This window comes from Hypomesus transpacificus, chromosome 9, assembly GCF_021917145.1.
Source record: "Hypomesus transpacificus isolate Combined female chromosome 9, fHypTra1, whole genome shotgun sequence".
Classification (NCBI taxonomy): Eukaryota; Metazoa; Chordata; class Actinopteri; order Osmeriformes; family Osmeridae; genus Hypomesus; species Hypomesus transpacificus.
In genome coordinates this window covers 12,439,756-12,462,042 of record NC_061068.1, presented here as the reverse complement: position 1 = coordinate 12,462,042, position 22,287 = coordinate 12,439,756, and the positions used below count along the sequence as shown (strand labels likewise).

General features: G+C 45.8%; 1 protein-coding gene across 4 annotated transcripts; it reads right to left on the bottom strand.

Annotated features, from left to right (window-relative positions):
* Positions 1–12: 12 nt before the first annotated feature.
* On the bottom strand, positions 13–21,674 carry slc41a1 (solute carrier family 41 member 1). Of its 4 annotated transcripts, XM_047024911.1 has the most exons (12): positions 21,364–21,617; positions 20,115–20,297; positions 19,148–20,001; positions 12,269–12,376; positions 8,857–8,928; positions 8,291–8,435; positions 7,894–8,040; positions 7,163–7,310; positions 6,992–7,071; positions 5,090–5,224; positions 4,842–4,990; positions 13–4,558 (listed from the first exon to the last, which is right to left on the bottom strand). In XM_047024911.1, exons 3-12 carry the CDS (start codon positions 19,625–19,627, stop codon positions 4,373–4,375), a joined length of 1,650 nt encoding a protein of 549 aa, XP_046880867.1. In that variant the 5' UTR covers positions 19,628–20,001; positions 20,115–20,297; positions 21,364–21,617; the 3' UTR covers positions 13–4,372. The 4 variants fall into 4 exon arrangements, with proteins under 4 accessions (XP_046880867.1, XP_046880869.1, XP_046880866.1 ...); XM_047024913.1 differs by lacking the exon at positions 21,364–21,617 and adding an exon at positions 21,624–21,674 and having other exon boundaries at positions 19,148–20,297; XM_047024910.1 differs by having other exon boundaries at positions 19,148–20,297.
* Positions 21,675–22,287: the final 613 nt, after the last annotated feature.

Sequence of the window (22,287 nt, the reverse complement as noted above, 5' to 3'; positions counted from 1 at the left end):
TGCAATGTGGCTAGTGGCATCAGCCAGTGGAGGAAGGTGGCTCCCACGCTGGACGGAGGTGGAGGAGCAGAAGGGAGGAGAGCATGAGACAGTCCTCACACTTATCTATGTCTTGGGAAAGCTAGGAAGTCAAAGAACCTCAGGGCCACATGGAAGCCAGAAACTCACCAAAACATTGACATTGTGTTCATGGGATGGAGAGTGAACCTTTTCAGGGACAAGGAATGGAGCTTTGTTGCTATTAGCGATCCACAGTTCTCTCCCAAGGTCTTTAGGACCCTGACGTCAACCCCAGAGGTTGATTGAGAAGCGACAACATTCCACAGTTGTGTAGAGCTCACTGTTAACGATGTGTTTGTGAATGGATGAATTAGGAACAGTGTAGACGTGAGTTTGGGAGATGATGTAACCCATGTAGGCCTCCAACACAGCAGCAGAAATACAGACTCACAGAAAAAGACTGGGCAACGGAGGAGTGGTACGAAATAATATAGTCCTTTATTTCCAGCAATATACAAAATCCTGCAGGGAGGGACCCTCGCTACTGTTACCATGGAGAAGAGAAGGTGAGGGTGGGGGGGGGGGGGGGGGGGGGTGTCCACATATGGAGCACGCTGACCTCAGCAGGTTTCTATGAGTGTGCTTCTGTATGTTTCCTCTATGTGTGTGTTTAATAGAGGCAGCTGGATAGACCTGGATACACTAGTAAAACATCTCATTGTGTCAAGCTGGGAAGGTCCGGCTGTTCCTGTTATGTCCAGTAGGGGTCTCCAGCCAGCTGCAGCATGTGTCTCCTAGCCAAGAGTCAGTTGTGTTCCTAGTGGGGTTGGGGGGGTCTGGATGGAAGCACTGAGGGCAATACTGAAGGAGGGGAAGATGTGAGTTATAAAGAGATAATCTGTCTGTTTTCCTCTCTGATGTTGGTTGATTCAGACTCGATTTACAATGTTGACTCATCCTTGTTCTAAATAGAGGGCTATGTAGCCATGACAGACTCTCTCCTAGGTCACACTCCTTCAGACAGTATTACATTACAACATAATAAATCCGAATCAGTTATTAATCAAAGCTAATTTTAGAGATGCTACTCTGTGTTGAGCTTAGCTCCTGATTGGTTACTCTCAAGTTGAGCTTGGCTCTGATAGGTTAAGGCGTTTCTGTCTTAGCAAGCTCCCATGCTTGTTGCAGGGGTTGTGAGGTGTGTAGTTTGTCACATATTAGGCACTATGCTAAATGTTAGCTTCACTGCCAATCTACTGCAGCTAGTGCCAAATCTCTACTGGCCCATTGCAGAAAAGAAAGAAAAGAGTGAAAAAAAATATACAGAAGAGAAAAGAAAAAAGTGTAATAATTACAAAAACAAAACAGAGCCAAAATCAAAAGAAAAATAAACACCTTTTATAGAATAAATATATAATATGTACAATTTGCTTTGTGTGCATCTAAAAATAAATAGACAAAGCGTTACTTCATCCCAAAAAAGTATTCACAACTTTCAATCCTGCGGAGGCCAAACACTTGGCACCTGGTCAGTAAGACAGCAGAGAGTGGAATACAGGTTTTGTTCTAAAATATAAGATATAGGTTCTAAAATTAAAGGTACACGTTTTAGAGTCCAAGGCATGTGGGTCTTGAATACAGGTTCTAGACTCATGGATATAGGTTCTAGAATGAATGATAGAGATACAACCATGTAGCACACAGCTTCTAGAATCAAGGATACAAGTTAGAGAATTAAGAATTCTCAAATGTAGGGTACAAGTTGAAGCCAAATCTAAAGTTCAGAGAACATACTTTTGAAGACTGGATGCAGAGAATAAGAGGGGTTTTACCACTGTGTTAAATCAGTACAATTATGAGTGGCTCCCTCTGGTGTCTGTTATACATTACGGTACTTTGCACAAGTCTACTGATTAATCCTTGTTGCATCTTTCTGCAGTTGCCCATTTAATTCACAGAAACAAATTATTACAAATGACATTCACAAAATATTTAAGGAAAAAAGTCAATGAAAAGTAAAATAAAAGTAAATCTATTTTTAATGCAAATAATCACATAAATTCCAACTTCCATTTTGTAAAATGTGCCACATCTAACATCACAATTTTTTTGAAAAGTCATTCTGAATGGACAACTTTTGCATTTTCAATTTATGTGCCCTGCACATGCATTCTGCTGGCCCCTTAAAACACATTGAAATCTAACAAGCCCGGAAAAACTTTAGTGTGAACAATTCACCTTGAAAACAAGCTCTGCCCCAGAGAGACAGGCTCCACTGACAGTATGGCTGTGTGCTGTAATCTCTAATAGACTCTTCGCCCTTCCTTAACTGTGACACAACACATCATTTTTTTATATTAAAGTATTTGAGCCAGTTCATATGGTATATGCAAGCACTGTGGCACTATGTGCATTTGTGAGTAACCATGCTCACACTTATAAAACAATATTGAAAGGCTATTTTATGAACGCTGTAACCGTTGTACCATCTATGGCAAGCCTAAACATACAAGCTATCATCAATCATGGTACCAAATAGGTGGGTTGTCCTACAGCCTCTTGTGCCAACATTCTAAATGGATTTGAGTTATAAAGATTTCATTCTGCAATCGACAAAGTGTTCAGGAGGTGGTTGCCCTGGGCGTGTGGTTCAGGTTTATGGTCTTTCAGAGCAGCCCTTGGGATGTGATATAGACAACACTGAACCTGAACTGGACCAAAACAATGACTGCTTAAGGAGCAGCCTTTTGCTCAAACAATTGGAATGGTGATAACCACATTTGTAACCTGCCAGTCCACACAAACAAATCAAGACCGTCATGTCCCCCTCCAATCAAATTGCACATACTATTTATGCTATGCAAAGAGGCCAGCAAGTGATTATCTCTGTTAAACCAACCATTCCATGTGTGCAACACATTCCTCTACATTGTAATTACAGTGTGAATCCAGAACTGACTGTACCGACCAATTAAACTGGAAACAGCCTGTGTCGCTATATCACCTCTCTGACCTCACAGCACAACATCAGACATCTGACCCAACAGACATGTGACCTAACAAACATGTGACCCTTGACCCCTTGAGTGTGTCTGTTTGGGTGTCAGTTGTGGGCCCAACAGCCAAACCCTGCCAAACAAACAGACTAACCACATCGTTTCACTGTCTCCATAATGGCTGTGACAAGTCAGTAAACATTGGAGAGAACTCATTTCAGATGTTTCCCATCTGCCCCCTGACCCATGCTCCAGGAGGACAAAGCTGGAAACTAGGACAGGTTGTTGATTTCTTAGGTCAGGGATCTCTGTAGAAGTGGCCCGACCCAAAAGCTGCAGTGTGTTAAGTACCAGGGCCAATGTTAATCAAGAAAACCCCTTCAGGACGTGTTGAACCAACGGCCTCTTGAAAGGTCAGAGGATAGGACCTATACGATACAATGTGTATGTCGCTTTGGATCAAAGCGTCTGCTATATGAATACAAATGTTATGTCAAACAACGTCTGTTGAGAAGCAGTCCCTAACCTTATGCAACGCAGTTACATCACTGCAGGTGATGCACACAGGATCTGATTTCAGGTCGGAGGTTAGGGGCAGCTCTTGGTTCCTGGGTGGGGCAACATGAGGGGCAGTCAGCTGACCTTGAGTTAAGACATCAGGGTTATTTAAAGAGAGTTTTAGGTCTGTTGTGCTGCTGCCACTGCACCCCCCAGCCAAGGACCATGGTGCCCCATAACCTTCTACCTCCAATTATTACAACACATTATAAATCATCATGCACATCTCTATACACATAAAGCACTTGGTGATTCAGCGTGATAGGCTTCAGTGTGTGTGTTTTTTGCTGTCTGTCTGTGTCATTTCAAGTGTTAGAAGTTGATTTCATCTTTACAAAGGCAGCATGTCTGAGTGACTTGCCTGTGGGCTGACATCCCCATCTAAAATAATGAGGATTTGCCCTACATCAGAACTGATATTGATTTATATCAAGTGCAACAATAATAATCGTCATCAGAACAGTAATAAGAACAATAACCAAAGTAGTGGAGCTCAGTTACGTAGCAATACAGAGGGAGAGTGGTGTACGTCGGGGGGGTGGGGACGGGGGGGTGGAAGGGTTGAAGCGTGGTGCTGGGGGTCGTCATGCTGCTGTTGTTCTATGGCTGAAACAGACACACTGATGAAGTCGCTCAGACGTTGCAGAAGGGGAAGAGGCGTTCCCCGACAGGCTCAAATTCAACTCTATTCTCCTTATAAGGCACCACCGTCGACCAGAGCCCCCGAACAGAACAGGATACCTGCCCAACACTGAGCCAGATGGAGACACTGGCCTGGTGTCAGGTGTCCTGTTGTCCATGTCCTGGTGCGTGGGTGTCTAGTCTCCCACATCGGTGTCTTTGTCTCCAATGAGCCAGAGGATGTGGAAGCAGAGGGCCAGGAAGCCGGTGCCCAGCAGGTCTCCCAGGGCGGTCAGGTAGGGGATGGAGAAGTTGTCAGGGTCCATCCCCCGGCTCCACATCCAGTGAACCATCCAGTCAGCCAAGTACAGCAGGATCAACACCTGAGAGAGAGAGAGAGAGAGAGAGAGAGAGAGAGAGAGAGAGAGAGAAAGAGAGAGAGGGAAAGAGGGTGAGAGAGAGAGAGAGAGAGAGAGAGAGAGAGAGAGAGAGAGAGAGCGACAGACAGACAGACAGACAGACAGACAGACAGACAGACAGACAGACAGACAGAGTTGAGTGGATGTGATGGGTCTTGCTGCATTGGGGCCAACCAGAGAATTGATATCACTACGTATGGGTTCAGGTGGTGTCTGTCTGCGTGTGTGTGTGTATGTATGCATGTACCTGCAGCAGTGCAGCGGCCATGTAGAAGGCTATAAAGATGGAGGTTAGAGTGGTGTGTCCTGCTCGCATGGAGTTGATGGTGTAGAGGAAGACCAGGTGTCCCGGGGCAACCAGGAGGAAGAGCACGCGAGCTGAACGAGAGTTGACACCTGGGGGGGTGGAGAGGGAACATGTTCAAATCTTACCTTACATAACTACATCCGTTGCATCCTATATTAGACAGCAGAATAAGAAGGTATTTTTCTTACTGGAGCCAAAGAAGGACATGCAAGGGGTTGGACACTTCCTGGGGGGAGCGTTTGGGTCACCCATAGGTAGACCATTCATGTGCAGGTAGGTAGAGATTCTACTGGCCTGGACCGCTACCAGGTTCCCCCCCACGCCTGGACACAAACACACCCAGTCAGAGAACATGGATGTACAGTGCCCTCCAAAAGTATTGGAACAGTGAGGCGAATTCCTTTATTTTTGCTGTAGACTGAAAACATTTGGGCTTGACATCAAATAATGAACGTGAGACCAGAGATCAACGTTTCAGCTTTTATTTCCAGGTATTTACATCAGGATCTGATGCACAACTAAGAAAATATCACATTTTGTTTGAATCCACCCATTTGTCATGTGAGCAAAAGTATTGGAACAGATATACTTAAAACATATTTAAGTGAATAAGACTTAATATTTAGTTGCAAATCCTTTGCTTTCAATAACTGCAGCAAGTCTGTGACCCATTGACGTCACCAAACTTTTGCATTCTTCCTTTTTGATGCTTTCCCAGGCTTTCACTGCAGCCTCTTTCAGTTGTTGTTTGTTTTGTGGGGTTCCTCCCTTCAGTCTCCTCTTAAGCAGGTAAAATGCATGCTCTATAGGGTTTAAGTCTGGAGATTGACTTGGCCAGTCTAATACCTTCCATTTCTTGCCCCTGATGAACTCCTTTGTTGTTTTGGCAGTGTGTTTTGGGTCGTTATCTTGCTGCATGATGAAGGCTCTGCCAATCAGTTTGGTTGCATCTTTCCTTAAATTGGCAGACAAAATGTTTCTGTAGACTTCCGAGTTCATTTTGCTGCTGCCATCATGTGTTACATCCTCAATGAAGATTAATGAGCCCGTCCTAGAAGAAGCCATGCAAGCCCAAGCCATGACATTACCTCCACCGTGTTTCACAGATGAGCTTGTGTGTTTGGGATCATGAGCAGTTCCTTTCTTTCTCCAAACTTTAGCCTTTCCATCACTTTGGTAAAAGTTAATCTTTGTCTCATCAGTCCATAAAACTTTGTCCCAGAATTTTTGAGGTTCATCTCTGTACTTTTTGGCAAATTCCAGCCTGGCCTTCCTATTCTTCTTGCTAATGAGTGGTTTGCATCTTCTGGTGTAGCCCTTGTACTTTTGTTCATGAAGTCTTCTGCGAACAGTAGATAGTGATACCTTCACTCCTGCCATCTGGAGGTTGTTGCTGATCTCACTAACAGTTGTTTTAGGGTCTTTCTTTACAGCTCTCACAATGTTTCTGTCATCAACTGCTGATGTTTTCCTGGGTCTACCTGTTCGACGTCTGTTACTTAGTACACCAGTAGTTTTCTTCTTCTTCAGGACATTCCAAATGGTTGTACTGGCTATGGCCAATGTTTCTGCAATGGCTCTGATTGATTTTCCATTTTCTCTAAGACTCACAATTGCTTGTTTTTCACCCAAAGACAGCGCTCCGGTTTTCATGTTGTTTTCACCTCTGAATACAGTCTGCATAGACAAAACCTATCTTACCCAATCTGAACCTGAGTGTAGACATTCAGTGGTATTTATTGATTGAATAATGTATGTAATAGGACACACCTGGGCAACAAAACACACCTGTCAGTCATATGTTCCAATACTTTTGCTCACGTGACAAATGGGTGGGTTGGAACAAAAAGGTGATATTTTCTAATTTGTGCATCAGATCCTGATGTAAATACCTGGAAATAAAAGCTGAAACGTTGATCTCTGGTTTCACATTCATCGTTTGATGTCAAGCCCAAATGTTTTCAGTCTACAGCAAAAATAAAGGAATTGGCCTCACTGTTCCAATACTTTTGGAGGGCACTGTATATAGTTGGTATTACTGCTTGTGTGTTCTTTCAGAGGTTGTACAGAGGGTTGTTTAAGAGTCTCACCGTTGATGACAGGGGTGAAGACAGCCATGCCGGCAAAGTTGGGGTTGGAGACCGTTTTGTCCAGAATCAGGCCTCCCACACTGAGAGAGGGAAACGGATGAATACTACGAGCCAATCACACAACACGGCTTCTACTCAAGGTTCAGAGGTGTCAGGTAGTGCTAGTGGCACCTGCTGATCGCCATGGCGATGATTACAGGCTCCCAGCCCGAGTAGAGCACCTCTCGAGTGGACGGGATCCGCCGCGCTATCAGAACCCACACAGGGGTTATCGCCACAAACACAGCACACACCAGCGGGTTGGCGTAGTTGTTGAGATCTACAACCAGACACACAAAAACACCTCGGTTCATTTCCTGAACTACACAGATGTATTCCATTACAGTTTGCAGAGAGACAGAAACCCAGCACATGGAAGGCGGGGCTCATCCCGAACACCAACAGGCTGTGGACCAGCACATATTCCGAGGTACCCTCTCACCCAACACGGACCTGTCTACTTCTGATTGAGATGCTCAGACTGGCTGGGAGGGTGTGATTGTTCTCCAATGTGATGGATGTTTCCATGACTGTGTGTGTGTGTGTGTGTGTGTGGGTGGGTGGGTGGGTGGGTGGGAGGAACAATAAAGCTGGGTGTGGTGGAGACACCATCACTGAGCTAACAATAGATCCTCCACACACACAAACAGCCAGTGAGCTTAGCTGTGGGATCAACCCGCACCGTGTGGACTGGGATCGCACTGTTATTTTACGCCTCCCTGCGTCTAGTCAGGAAGGGGTCAACCAAACATTTGTGGTGAGACTATCAAACCAGCTTCAGTATGTCATTGCGACAGTAGATGAGCCCGAAAACCTCCCGTGAGACTGATGAGAAGACAGGTGTTTGTGTTTGTGTTGGGTACCTAGCTCCTTGTACAGGCCCGTGGAGATGCCAGCCAGCAGAGAGAGGGTGATCAGGTCTCCCAGACTGGCAGCGATGGGTGTGGCTACGTTATCAGGGTTGATGCCAACCTTCCTGGATGCGATGATCACACCAATCATGATCAGCCCTGAGGAAACCAGGGAGGGACTTTTGGTCAAACAAACCAAACACAAGCTGCTTGATACATAAAAATGGTGCTTCTGAGTTCAAAACCCATACATCTTATACAACGTTTAGAATGCTATCTTATTGTCAGGAGAATAGATATACTGAATGTATAATATCTACTGAAGAATGACTACATGGCTAGCAATATTGTAAATCCCAGCTGTGTGTCCACTGTCCCTGTCGATATAGTGTGTGGCCCTGGTCGTTACCTAGCAGCAGAGAAGCAATGAAGGCAGTCGCCACACTGGAGGCACAAAGCAACACGGCGTGGCCCAGTCTGAACTGGCCCTCAGGGATCCAGCCAAAGATCACAGCAGCGATGGAGGCGAGGAACCCCACCACTGTGGCCTGGACCTGGGGAGAGACAGACAGACAGACAGGTGGCGTGAGAGAGCTTGCTTTGTGCCTAGGTGTGTTTGGGTGAATAATGATTATCTGAGTGTACTTTGTGCATGTGTCTAGTATGTACTGTGTGTGTGCTATACTTCATGTGTCCATGTGTGAGCTGGTGAGCTTCCCTGCATCTGTCAGGGGGAGGCTGTAGGAGTAGGCTGGTCAAACATGACATAATAGTAGCCTTAGTCTATATAATCCCTTCCCAATCAGAGAACAGGGTACCTCACCGGGTAATACCAGGATTACACCAGTTTCAAAGTAATCTGTAGTTGAACATTTAGTCACTCTAATAATGTTCTGTGTTCCTGTATTGTTCCTCGCAGCGTTCTATGTCTAGGTGTAGCGTGGTGTTGCGTTCTGGAGGGTTCCGTCTGGATACCTGGATAAGGGCGAGGTTCCCCATGATCATCTGCCACATGTCCTTGGACGTGTCCATCTGACCGATGTTTGCCTGAGAGGAGGGGCACAGCAGGGCACATCACTCACACACCATCACCACAGCCAAACCAGCGCAACAGCTACTTGAGCAGGCACAAATAGCCCAGCTGATATGAGTTTGAGTGCGTGTGTATATATGTGTGTGTTTGTGTGTGTGTATGAGTGTGTGTGAGCAAGAGAGCACAAGTGTGTGTCGCATCTGCAGGCGCCGTTGCCCCTCTGCCCCACAACAACAAACAGAAGACAGTTCTCTGGACAAAGGTTCCCTGATCTCCTCTAACAACCCCCCAACCCTGCCCTGCCCTGCGGCCGACTCCACTTATCTCATCGCTCACACACACCGCCTCATGGTCTCCAACATCAAGTGGCTACAGCCTACAGAGAGCTACTGTGTGTCTGAAGCTATGATCCTGATGTCTCTCAGTGGCAGGGCAGCAAGCAGCAGGCCTGCTGGAAACATTTGCTCTACTCCCTCCCTCCCTCCCTAAACGTCCTCTCATGATCTCACACTACTGGGAAGGGAAGCTGTGCTGCAGAGGCGAGGGAACGATGGACGGTCGAGGATCGGATGTATGAAGCACTGAAACAAGCCTCCCGCCGCTCACTAGACATGTAAAGACGCCATAAGAGTGAGACAAGAAGAGGGAAGTCAATGTCTGTGGTGCTTACCAAACCACATCCATTTGTATTCCGTAGGACTGACTGCAAGTACATACAGTATACCTGTTATTGTGCTCACTAGCTGGTGAGTACCATAAGGCCCATTTTCTCTCTTCCTCCTCTCTCCTCTCCCTCTCTCTTCAGAGAGGAGCACTACATCAAGGCCTGGTCACATGACAGTGGCCCTTACAACTCTGACTGCCAAAAAGACAGGAAGAGAGAGAATGAGGGGGAAAGAGGGAGAATGAGGGGGGGGGGGGGGGAAGAGAGACCGAGAAAGAAAGAGAGAGAGAGTAAGTGAGAGAGAGAGAGAGAGAGAGAGACAGAGCGTGAAAAAGAGAGAAAGAGAGAGACACACAGACAGAGAGCATGAGGAGGTCTGAATGGAGGTGTTGGTACTGAGCCAGGGAAGGAGCCTCTCAGCCTGGCACTGAATCTCTCACTTTGAAACACACACACACACACACAACTGCTGCACTACGCTCCACTTCCCTAAAATGCTGCTATTTGGTTACGCTAACATTCTCTTAACATGGCTGTGCTGGGATTGGACCAATTTAAGAGAGAGACCTGTTCAGAGTGCAATTTATTTTCTGTGAGAATGTTCTTTCATTCACAAAGCCTGAGAGAGAGGGTTTCAGATAAAGGATCTGTACACACAGTTAATGCACAGTCAAACAACACTGATAAAGCAGTTTGCTGAAAAGGAGTGTGTAATTCTGAGAAAAACTCCACCTCACTTTACAGAAAAGACTGATAAGTGATTTTTAGCTGTATTTCAGGGTATTTGTGCGTGTGTTTATAGCATGTGTGTATATACGGTTATGTGTCCTTATATAACTGGAAACAGCATCCCACCACCAAAGTGACCCCTCCCTCGGTCAGTGTGACTCCTGTACGTGACCGTGTGTGCATGTTTGTGTGGATAGATCAGTGAAGAACAGGCCGACACCGGTTTTGATAACAGAGCTAAGGTCAAAGAGATAAGACATTGTGGAGGTCACGCCACCAAGGGGACACATGTCTGTGTGTGGGTGGGTGTGTTGGTGGCTAGATAAGGTGGTCTCTGGTATCCCCAACACATCAACAGCCCCACCCAGGTGACAGAGAAAGGTCTACTTGTTGTAGAGAGGGGAGTGCTGTGGCATTACACGTACAGGAAGGCTACCAAACTCTGAGATCTATGATCTGTCACTGTAAACAATGTTCTGAAATTTCCAGTAAAATGATTAAGATGTGTAGGCCAGTGACCTGTATACTGCCAGCATTCATTCACAAAACGTGATTATCTCAAAACATAGAAAGAGAGTTTTCTTTGATTTTTAAAGATACCTTATTGGGCAGTTAGAACTGCCAGCTAACCAAGCAGTTTCACACCACACCAGCCATTTCTTATTCAAGACAAAACCATTTCACTTGCACATTTCACAAGTGAGAGAGAAAGAAAGAGAGAGAGAGAGAGAGAGAGAGAGAGAGAGAGAGGGGGAAAGAGAGAGAGAGGCAGAGGCAGAGGGAGAGAGAGAGAGGGGGAGAGAGAGAGAGAGAGAGAGAGAGAGAGAGAGAGAGAGGAAGGGAAAGAGAGAACCGTTTTACTCAACTCACAGACAAAGAGGACTATTTTCCTGTGACCCCTGGTCATGTGAACAGAAGTCCCCCTCTGCCTGCCACAGCATGGAATTAACATTTTTTTTTTAATTAGGCACATACAGTGGAAGTAATCTGGTGGTCATTAGCACCAACATGGGAAGAGACATGGCCTCCAGGGGCCAGTCAAGGTCCTGACCGGGTATCAGGGCGGTGAGAAGGCTTTGCCCCAAGTCTGGTAAGCTTTGGTTGGGCTGGGAGAGGTCTCGGGCAGGGTCAAGAGAAAGGCTGGAGGTGGTCAGTCCCGGACAGCGTGTGTGGACGGACTAAAACAGAACTGGACCAGACTCTGTTTGACTCTGATGTGAAGGTAAAGCGCAGGAAAGCGCAGGAAATCAGCTAATGAGCTTCAGTCGTTGTTTCCCACAGAATGATGGAAAGAATGTGTGGATTTGTCTGCTCTGGGATCTAATTCTTTTAGTTAACAACAGGGTTAGTCTGCCCCTTCGTTTGCCCTTTCTGGAAGAAACCCAGAGGTATGCTGTCCAGATCAAACTGCTCTCGGCCTCCAATGAGCAACAACGTTGCCTTGCTGTATTTCAATATGAGGCACTTTCACATTCTAGGCCTTAGCACTTGTTTCGGGTACCACAAAAATAAAACAATTATCAAGAACTTATTAGGAAACTTCCCAAACTTAATTGAACCTTATGAATCATCTCTTTGTGAGAGTGAAAGCATACGTTGTGATCTCTAATGAGAGAACACACCTTCCTTCAGGACAACTTCTCTTTGGTTTCAGAAAAATGTGTCACAAGTGAAAGCCAACTAACTGAGAAGTTTAGCAGAATGTTTTCTGACTGTTTGTGTCTTACATCTCTTTAATCAAACTTGAATAAGAACTGTATTCTACCAAAATAACCTAATACTAAGAACTGAAGAACTGAATCCTGACCAACCCCACATAAGGTATTGTCACAAACTTGGCTGGCTTTGGGAGGAGCGTTTCCAAGACGACGTAAACAAAGCTGTATGCCCCTCCCTCCACCCCTCTCCAACCTAGCACTCTCCTCACCAAATCAAATCATGAAACACACACACACACTTACCGCTGTAGACAGTCTGGAAGCTAGTGTCATCTCCAGGTTGCCCTTGAGCCCCAGCAGAGCAGGGACCAGGATGAAGACCTCCGTCACCTCCGTGAACACTGTCCAGTGCTGCAAGACAAAGCACCATACAAGATCAGAAACACATCACACAATGTCAGAAATAGAAACACCACCACACAACATCAGAAACACCATCACACAATGTCAGAAACAGAAACACCACCACACAACATCAGAAACACCATCACACAATGTCAGAAACTCCACCACCCAACATCAGTATAACCCTCACACAATGTCAGAAACGGAAACATCATCACACAATATCAATAACACCATCACATAACCACCCCACAGTATTAGTAGTGAACCTAGCAACATGACCCTGTCTGGTATGATAGCATCTCTTGTGGAACACAGGCAGCTAAACAAGGTATAAGCAGGAGGAGAGTGTCTGGACGACCTTGCATATCGATTCAGCTGATGTATCATCTTCTTGACATTCTATCTCTACAGACTGTGTATCATATTGTGATCCTGTTGTATTCAAGGTCAAACACGACACCCAGCTTCCTCTATACACCATGTATCTCAATCTGTCCTCTCCTCTTCCCTCTCCATCTTGCCTGCTCTCTCGTTTTCCTTGCCTAGTCCCCCCCCCCCCCCCCCCCCCCAATAAGAAGCTTAAACATAATTCATGCACCCTTTCGTATAACCTCTACAGCCAAAAGTGCTTTACAGTAAGCACTATCCATCTGCCTGCAGCTCTCTGTCTCAGCATAAATACAAGGCCTTTCGGTGCCAACTGCCTCCTCCAGCCAATGTGTTCTCATAGGAGAGGACAAAGACAGCTAACAGCAAGGCCAGCAAGATCTGAAGGGATACGTGTCAGAGAAAATGAATACTTCACAAATATGCACACCCACACACAAGTGGAAGCGTACACAAAATGATATGTCTTGGGAGGCCAACCACCTACGTCCACTGTGAATCCTCCTCTAACTGTTTTTCCATCTTTGAGAGGGTGGCTGAGGCCTGAAACTGATGACTGCATGGTCCTTTGTGATGCCCAGCAGAGTAGGGCTGTGCTCTATTAGGACTGGTACAGTACAGAACAGCAGAGTAGGGCTGTGCTCTATTAGGACTGGTACAGTACAGAACAGCAGAGTAGGGCTGTGCTCTATTAGGACTGGTACAGTACAGAACAGCAGAGTAGGGCTGTGCTCTATTAGGACTGGTACAGTACAGAACAGCAGAGTAGTGCTGTGCTCTATTAGGACTGGTACAGTACAGAACAGCAGAGTAGGGCTGTGCTCTATTAGGACTGGTACAGTACAGAACAGCAGAGTAGGGCTGTGCTCTATTAGGACTGGTACAGTACAGAACAGCAGAGTAGGGCTGTGCTCTATTAGGACTGGTACAGTACAGAACAGCAGAGTAGGGCTGTGCTCTATTAGGACTGGTACAGTACAGAACAGCAGAACTGTGCTCTATTAGGACTGGTACAGTACAGAACAGCAGAGTAGGGCTGTGCTCTATTAGGACTGGTACAGTACAGAACAGCAGAGTAGGGCTGTGCTCTATTAGGACTGGTACAGTACAGAACAGCAGAGTAGGGCTGTGCTCTATTACATTTACATTTACATTTACATTTATTCATTTAGCAGACGCTTTTGTCCAAAGCGACTTCCAAGAGAGAGCTTCACAAAGTGCATAGGTCACTGATAATAACAACAAGATAGCCCCACAGCATTGCGGGTAGTCAAAACAAGAAGTACATATTGTGAACAACCAAAAAATAGTGCTAAAGGGAAGAAACCATAAGAGCATGTAGTTAACCAAGTTAAAATTACACAACATTGATCTCTAAGTGCAGGTGTACCTGTAGGAAAGCAATAAAAATAGGATTAACTAAAAAAGAAGAATACAACAGTTTAAATCAGCTACCACTAACCAACAAGAGCAACAGTCTAAGCAAGAGTCATTGTGAACCTTGAGGAAACTAGCGTTGGATTCAGCAAACCATTCCTAAGTACCATTGTACTCCCGGAACAAGTGCGTCTTGAGCCTTCTCTTGAAGGTGGAGAGACAGTCCGTGTCTCTGATGGAGGTGGGGAGTTGATTCCACCACTGGGGTGCCAGGCAGGAGAAGAGCTTGTGCTGGGACCGGGCGGTCTTGAGAGGTGGGACCACCAGGCGGTTGTCTGAAGAAGACCGTAGGTGGCGGGTGGGGGTGTAAGGCTGCAGGAGAGACTTGATGTAGTCGGGCGCAGTTCCATTCACTGCTCGGAAGGTCAGTACCAGGGTCTTGAATCTGATGCGGGCCGTTATGGGTAGCCAGTGGAGGGAGATGAGGAGCGGGGTAACGTGGGAGCGTCTGGGTAGATTGTAGACCAGACGGGCCGCTGCGTTCTGAATTCTCTGAAGAGGGCGGGTTGCGCATGATGGGAGACCGGCGAGCAGCGAGTTGCAGTAGTCCAACTTGGAGAGGACAAGTGCTTGGACAAGTGCTTGGACAAGCAGCTATTAGGACTGGTACAGTACAGAACAGCAGAACTGTGCTCTATTAGGACTGGTACAGTACAGAACAGCAGAGTAGGGCTGTGCTCTATTAGGACTGGTACAGTACAGAACAGCAGAACTGTGCTCTATTAGGACTGGTACAGTACAGCAGGGCAGAGATGTGGTCTATTAGGACTGGTACAGTACAGCAGGGCAGAGATGTGGTCTATTAGGACTGGTACAGTACAGCAGGGCAGAGATGTGGTCTATTAGGACTGGTACAGTACAGCAGGGCAGAGATGTGGTCTATTAGGACTGGTACAGTACAGCAGGGCAGGGACATGGTCTAGGGACGAGGCAATGGGGCTGAGGACATCGATCCATCCACAGGGAAAGTGCTTCTGTTTAGAGTCTGTCCCACTGGCACTGGGCACTTACGGTACAGTCAGACTGCAGCCTAATCAATACATACAGTAGCAGCTGTCAGGGAGGAAACAAGAGTATTTCTTCTGACTTCACAGCACTGGGAGAGAGACGAGCCAGCTCTAATGGTATGCTGCGTCAACTCGGCACTCAGAGCAGGTGGAACAGCTCCTCTCCACAACCTGTCAGCGATGTGGCCTTTTGAAAGCGGCCGACTCCAAAGGGACCTCAGTCCCCTGGCCTGGTCCCCTGCTCTGGTTCCTCGAGCACCCACACTCCTCAGCGTCTCTCTCCCAATAAGATGCACCATCTCACACTCTCTTTTCACATCCTTCCCCCTATCCCAACATACACCCCCACCCTCCTCCCAGCAAGACGTTATTCTCCTCCCCCAGTGAGCATGTGTCGTTTTCTCCATGCGACCAGGGCCCCAGGCCAGACACAGCTCTGGTTGGCCTGGTTCTAGGAACGTGTGTCCCCGCCTATTCCACAGGTGTACAGGCCCTGTGGCATGTCCCTGTGCCCTATGGTAGGCTCATGTTGCTGCTGTAGGCCCGTCTGACCACTGTTGATCATCTGACAACTGCTGCACTATATGGAGGGTCTGAAATCTGAGCCCTGGGGAACGCGGCGTCACTGCAACACTGACCGCGTCAGAGAAATACTGGCAACAACACAAAACTGCTGAGCAAATAATACTGTAGTAACTGCATAGCAGTCCCTTTCCAAGGTTTTTCCACTATTGGAAATAGACTATGTTTCAAAGGAGGATTCCAAAGAGATGAGCCTTCCAGAATTTTCAAATCTGAACATGAAAACTCCTTCTGGACTCGCTGAAAAATTTGCGAGAGCTTTACTCCAATAGCAGGCTAACCTACTAATCCTTTCAAATTAATTTACAAAGACACCAGCTGTCTCCACTATTGTAATCTTTTATTAGTTACGAGCTGCCTACTGATAGGAAGCAAATTATTTCCGGAGCAGTTCCACGAAAGATATGAGGAACTACAGATACCTATCATCATCGTTTATCTATTTGTGGTAATCAAGGACAGGAGACAAGGAAATTAGAAAATACAACAGCCATGACAATAAAATACTGTCATGCTGTTTACAAGAGAATACTGTATGTGATGATACTGTACTACTCTTAATCTGAGAGAGAGAGAGAGAGAGAGAGAGAGAGAGAGAGAGAGAGAGAGAGAGAGAGAGAGAGAGAGAGAGAGACTAGCAGCCAGACGATCGTACTGAGTCAGTCACATGAGACCCAGCCCACGCTCTAGATGCACTATGGCTCCTGTGGAAACCAGGCAACTGGATGTGGTTGGACCAAAATGGCCTCTGGTAGGCAGACAGGGCTCGGCTGGTGTCAGGCCTTTGTGTTGAATGTGTTTTCCTGTTTACTGCTTTCTTTATTTTTAGACTGTTTGTCTGTTTTTGAGGCTACAACCATGTCTCGCCGCCATGTCTGACCACTGCAGTGGGACAGACAGACTCAGGGTAAACAGACTAACAGGTTGTAGCAACACAGCAACAGACTAACTCCAGAAAGTATTCTGAGTACTCTAAGACGGATCTTACCATTTTACTGCTATTCTGATACATAAAGGATATAAACATGTTCTAAACTTGCCCATAAATCAACAAAAAAATTGTGTGACATGGTTGTTACTCTGAGGCAGATGATAGGCAGATAAAGCACATATCCCAAAAGAGATAGAAAGATAGATGGAGAGAGTGAGAGAAACAGATAGAGAGCGAGAAAGGTTTGAGACAGTGAGAGACAATTACCTTTCCACAAGGGCAAAACGGGATTAGCTTAGTTGGCAGTTAGCGTTGTCAGGGAAGGTGAATTCGAGAATGATAAGACACTGTGCACAAACTCAGTAAAACCTACTATAATCCATGTCTTAGAACGACGTCTAAGACTTGGACTTTTTCAAACAATAATGTTTTTAAAAGGGAGGGAGAGAGAGAGAGAGAGAGAGAGAGAGAGAGAGAGAGAGAGAGAGAGAGAGAGAGAGAGAGAGAGAGAGAGAGAGAGAGAGAGAGAGAGAGAGAGAGAGAAAAGGAAAGAAAAACATTTTGACTAAATGGTACTACACGTATACTCTCTGTCTCTCTCTCTCTGGGGCATGATTATAACGTTCTAACCCCCAAACTACACTACCTCGGCTCTAGCTTTCACTTAAAAGTAAGTGATGTGACTCTTTCCCCCTTTGCTCCCTCCCTCTGCCCACACCACCGCTCTGTTCAGAGTTCTTGGGGTACACCATGTTGGCATCCAAAGAGACAGCCTGTGCCAGTGCCTCGTCTCCTGGCAACCAGACACCTCCAGCTTTATCTGCACCAGAGGCTGACCTTAAAGAAATATATGACCTGCCAGGCTGCCTGGACAGTATTTATACACTGCCACAGCTCTCTGCACATGCATATGCAGTCACACACAGTTGGTAACAGAGAGAGGGAGGGACGGAGGGACGGAGGGACGGAGGGACGGAGGGACGGAGGGACGGAGGGACGGAGGGAGGGAGGGAGGGAGGGAGGGAAAAGGAGACAGAGAGTCAACAGGAAAGAGGGAGGAGAGTAATTATAACTTAGTTAAATGATTTTCTCTGAGGTTCCGAGCAGTGCTCTGCTTTTCTGCCTCTCCTCAAACTCACTGCTCCGGAGCAGCTGGGAGCCAACACTAGCCCTGTCTAAAGCACTTTAGTCCTCTCTATTGTGTTCTAGTCACATGAATTTTATGTTCCCCAGCCCAGCATCTACAGTATGCACAAGTTCCTGCTACACTGTAAATTACCATAAGTCTGGCCCTTACTCACCAACCAGGCAACTGATGGATCAGGGATTCACTGTTTCAGGAATGTAGGATTACTGTCGGGATTTGTTCAGAAAAAATAAAATAAAATAAATGAATCCATATATATATATATATAAATAATATAAATATGTCTAATATATATATTACATATATTATCAATATTTATAAATAAATATTTATTGTGCGGGGAAGTGACAAATGAATAAACTCTCCTCTCAGTATTCCCACCCTGGTCGAGGTGCACAATGTACAAGGCAACATATGCCAGGACAGGAGGAAAGAGGGGGTAGGGGATGGAAAGACAAGTTATTTAAATACCCCCATGATCTCTGATGACCGCCCATTCAACCCTTCTTTAATGAGATGCCATCAGATAGGTTGATGGGACAATGATTAACACATGCTGATCCAATCAAGTTTGACAAAAAGTGGTTCATTGAATCATACCCCAGGCCAGCCCCTAAGCAGCAGTCCTCCACAGACATTGGCCTCTCGGATGGATGAGCCTGCATTGAAAGATACTGTAACACTGTAGCTGGATAGAAGCTACAGACATGGTCAGGTACTAAGAAGATCTTGGTGTCAAATCACATATATGTATGATATATGTATACATGTGAGATCAAATCCGATAAGGTGATAGAGTAAGTAGCAAGAACATAGGAACAAGAAAACAGCCATAAGGACATGATTCAGTCTTGACTGCATCTGGCAGGTGTGCACTACCAGCCCCTGTGGTGTTGATGGCCAAACATAAGGGTTAAATACAAGCCCTGTCTTAGTCACAGCTTTCCTCTTTCCATCCACCTATCCATCTTAGTCCATCCAAGTCAGGTTATCAACGTGTAATGTTGATGGTGACTTTTTCTACTATGTTGATCAACATGACGTGTTGATAAACATGACAATGATGATGATTGTTTTTAGTAAGATTATGATAAGACAAGCATTTCCTGGGAATCGGATACAGATGAATGCTTAATTTAGCTGCTGCATTACAATTCAAAATCCCCTCTTGATCCATTTAAGTGGATGTACAGATGGTTGTACAGATGTTGTGGAAGTGATTACTTATCGTTTATTAGGTCAATGGGTATCAAACGCTGTTGGTATACGTTGAGTTTTCTTACCTGCACAATATCTAGCACCATTCCTGCCGCCACCGTCCCGAACCCAGCCAGCAGGAACGGAAACACCACCTGCAGCCCGATGGAGAAGGAGGTCTCCTTCAACGGTACAGGTGGTTCAGGGCTCTGGTCATTACTGATGTCGTCGCTCTCATTGCTCTGGCTTGCATTCTCGAGTAAAGCGTCTTCCTCGCGCTGGCCTTTGGCGTTCGCTCGGCAGTCTATGACAACTATCTCCGACCGTTCCTCCTCGCCTGGCTCATCGGTCCGGTCAGTGAAGGAGGTCACCTCCGTCTGCTCATTCTCGCCCCCGGTCTCCTGTTTCATCTCCTCTGGGTCCTCGGTAAGGATCATCGGGTGAACGGAGCCATTAGAGTTGAGATAGCCCGGTGGCATTGGGGCCCCCTCTTTTTTCATCTCTATGTCCCCGGAGGACATGTCGATGTCGGGCAGTTTGTCTTGTTCTTTCGACCAAAGTACCATGCGGAGGCCTTTGAGGACAATCGGCGTGATGATAAATAAGGAAACAGTAGCCCAATTGGGTCTAAGTTCTGAGTTCCTCTGATCGGTTAATTACCTGATTCCGAGTTAATTTATCCCATTAAATAACGTTGAAGAGGGACACTCGTGCGTGGTCTCATAAGGCAAAATAATCAAATATTAACAGCAAATGCAGTAGCTCATCAACGCGTGCGTTGATAAAGTCCAGTGTTTGGCCCGTCTCCAGGCGCGTGAGATCTTGCCGATACTTCGGTAGAAGAGTGAGTATGTTCTCCATTCACTGCAGGCGCCCAGTTGACAGATGTGTAACAGAATGATGAAACATGTCGATGTTCTAAATTAGGAGGGGAAGAAAGCTGTGCGAACAGAAAAAAATTGAAACACTTCTTGACGATTATGGATAAATTGCACCAAAAAGTCTTGAAACGATATATTTAAATGTCCAATAAGCAGAAAGGTTCCTCGGTACCGTTTTAAGCAGTGCAGCACGCACTGTGATGTCCCTTCCCGTGTGCAGGACAGGAAAGCGCTCACCTTACACCACGTGACCAGTGTGAGGTTTTTAGGAGATGTATTTAAAGGTCTGCAGCGAGAGGGTAGAGTTACGACACTGCGGAAAAGTGTCTGTACCACATGAGCTCTAAGTTGTCACCTGCAAGAAAGACAGAGGTAAAAGTGTTTTAACTTTAGACAAACCTGACATTTGTTAAGACAATAGGATCTGATCTGTACTCCGGTCCACAGCAAAGTCTTCTGCGACCTTATACATACGATTTATCCTTATCCACCAGTCCACCACTGTGTGCGTAAAAGTCTACTGAAAGTCTACTGGCACATGTAACGTGTAAATGGACACAACGAATCGACCGAGACCATTCTTGGGTCCAGAATGCAAAATATGTTAACATGTTTCCGATAAGTCATACGTTTTCTCTGCTTATAACATTTCTTCTCAATGTATATCGCGTTGCATGTGTCGTTTTCCTTCCAGACTACTAAAGAAAACACTCGAAATTAACACGGAAAACACCAGCAGTCACATACTTGCAGGCTAAGTTGACTTCTTCTTCGCTTATTAAGTGTGTTGTTCAAGCAAACCCACTGTGACAAGATGCGGCTCTACCTTTACAGCTTTATGGGTGAAGGGTTCTTATCTATAGTTACACGCCAAACATGTAATTTCCTCTTATTGCTATAAATATTCTGCCATTAGGCGAGGGGTATGTACATCCTCTAGAACTGATTCTCCCTCCGCATGTTACGACATCCGCAAAGGATGCAGTGCGCACTTGGTTTCCCCCTGGAACAATCTTCTGTTTAGTAGTCAGGACCAACACTCTCCAACCCAACATGGCACAGGCGTAAATTAGTGAGCCCGTGATTGTAACTGAATAGGGCAACCCATCTATTCTGCTCATAAGTTCATCAAGTTGACAAGTTAATTCTTTCCGTATTGACACCATGAACCATTCATGTAATGCAGCTAAATGTGTAAGCAGTGTAAAGTTTCAACAATCATAACAGAATGGTACACATCGTGTATTTTAGTCAGGCTAATATACAGTATGTGACAACCTTGCTTTGCATAGACCTTTACTAGAGGCACTCAGCCATTTCACTGAACGAGAAATAACGCTATGTTAGACTTCCGTACATGGAATACGTGAAACAACGAAACACGCAAGCAATACAAATTGTTCCTGGTTTGAGGTATTTACCTTACTAACACGCTGGGACAGAAGCGATGAGAAACAGACAGACGAGCGCACAAGCCACAGAACAGTAGAATGATATCCACCACCCCGTAATGTAGGCTATACTTTCAGTGTCACTTGTGCCGGTGTGCATGCCTTATGTACGGTAACGGTTCATACCCGCGTAAATCATTAACCCTGCGCGATTACGGCTGTCATTCCCGACCAGTCACATTGTTCCGTTAGAATCCTGCCAGTTGCTGCATGCGCATCGATTATCTTACTCTGTACGCGGTCAGGAAGTCACTCGGCGGGCACTGATCCTCCACACGCATCTGACGACAGTGAGCGCGTGCGTGAGCCCCCCCCCCCCCCCCTCCCCAACACACACACGTCCATGCGGTGCTGGTCACCGTTTGCCTACTAATTTACTAGGGCTGACATTTAAGAGTTTTAATTTAACAGTGTATCACACACAGTGTAGACAGATGAAGTGGATACAATTATTTGAATGTAGGTTAACTAGAGCGGATGTGTTGCTTACTCATTTACCAAAAGGCCACATTTGTCATACAGTCTTTCTTAAAGTGCCAACTCAAAGAAAAGGTTTAATTCATATTGTTTTTTTGTTTGTTTGTTTGTTTTTTTTACCCAAGGTGACTATTTCCTATTATGCACCACAGACAAAATGGGATTGCCTGCAAAATTGTGGGGAAAACAAAGTCACCTGCATTGCATGAATATACTGTATAAGACAGCATGTGATGGTATTACATATTGAAATATGTCTCTCACCCTCCCTCACTGGAACCTGTCAGACTAAATATCCTGCTCATCGTGACAAATGTTTACTGTCAACCTCCAAAAGGATCTGCCCCTTTAGCAGTGAATAAAGCCCCATGTGGGATCTCACTTTGACCCCAGTGAAATAGTCAGTATTCAATGCCA

What these genes read in the sequence shown, in the direction of transcription:
- slc41a1 (XM_047024913.1), bottom strand. Translation starts at nt 19,627, where the DNA reads ATGGTACTTTGGTCGAAAGAACAAGACAAACTGCCCGACATCGACATG. An exon ending in CTTCCAGACTGTCTACAGCG is followed by an intron (nt 8,929 to 12,268) that starts GTAAGTGTGTGT and finishes CCCTCCTCTCAG; the next exon opens with GCAAACATCGGTCAGATGGA. An exon ending in TGGCCGCTGCACTGCTGCAG is followed by an intron (nt 4,559 to 4,841) that starts GTACATGCATAC and finishes TCTCTCTCTCAG; the next exon opens with GTGTTGATCCTGCTGTACTT.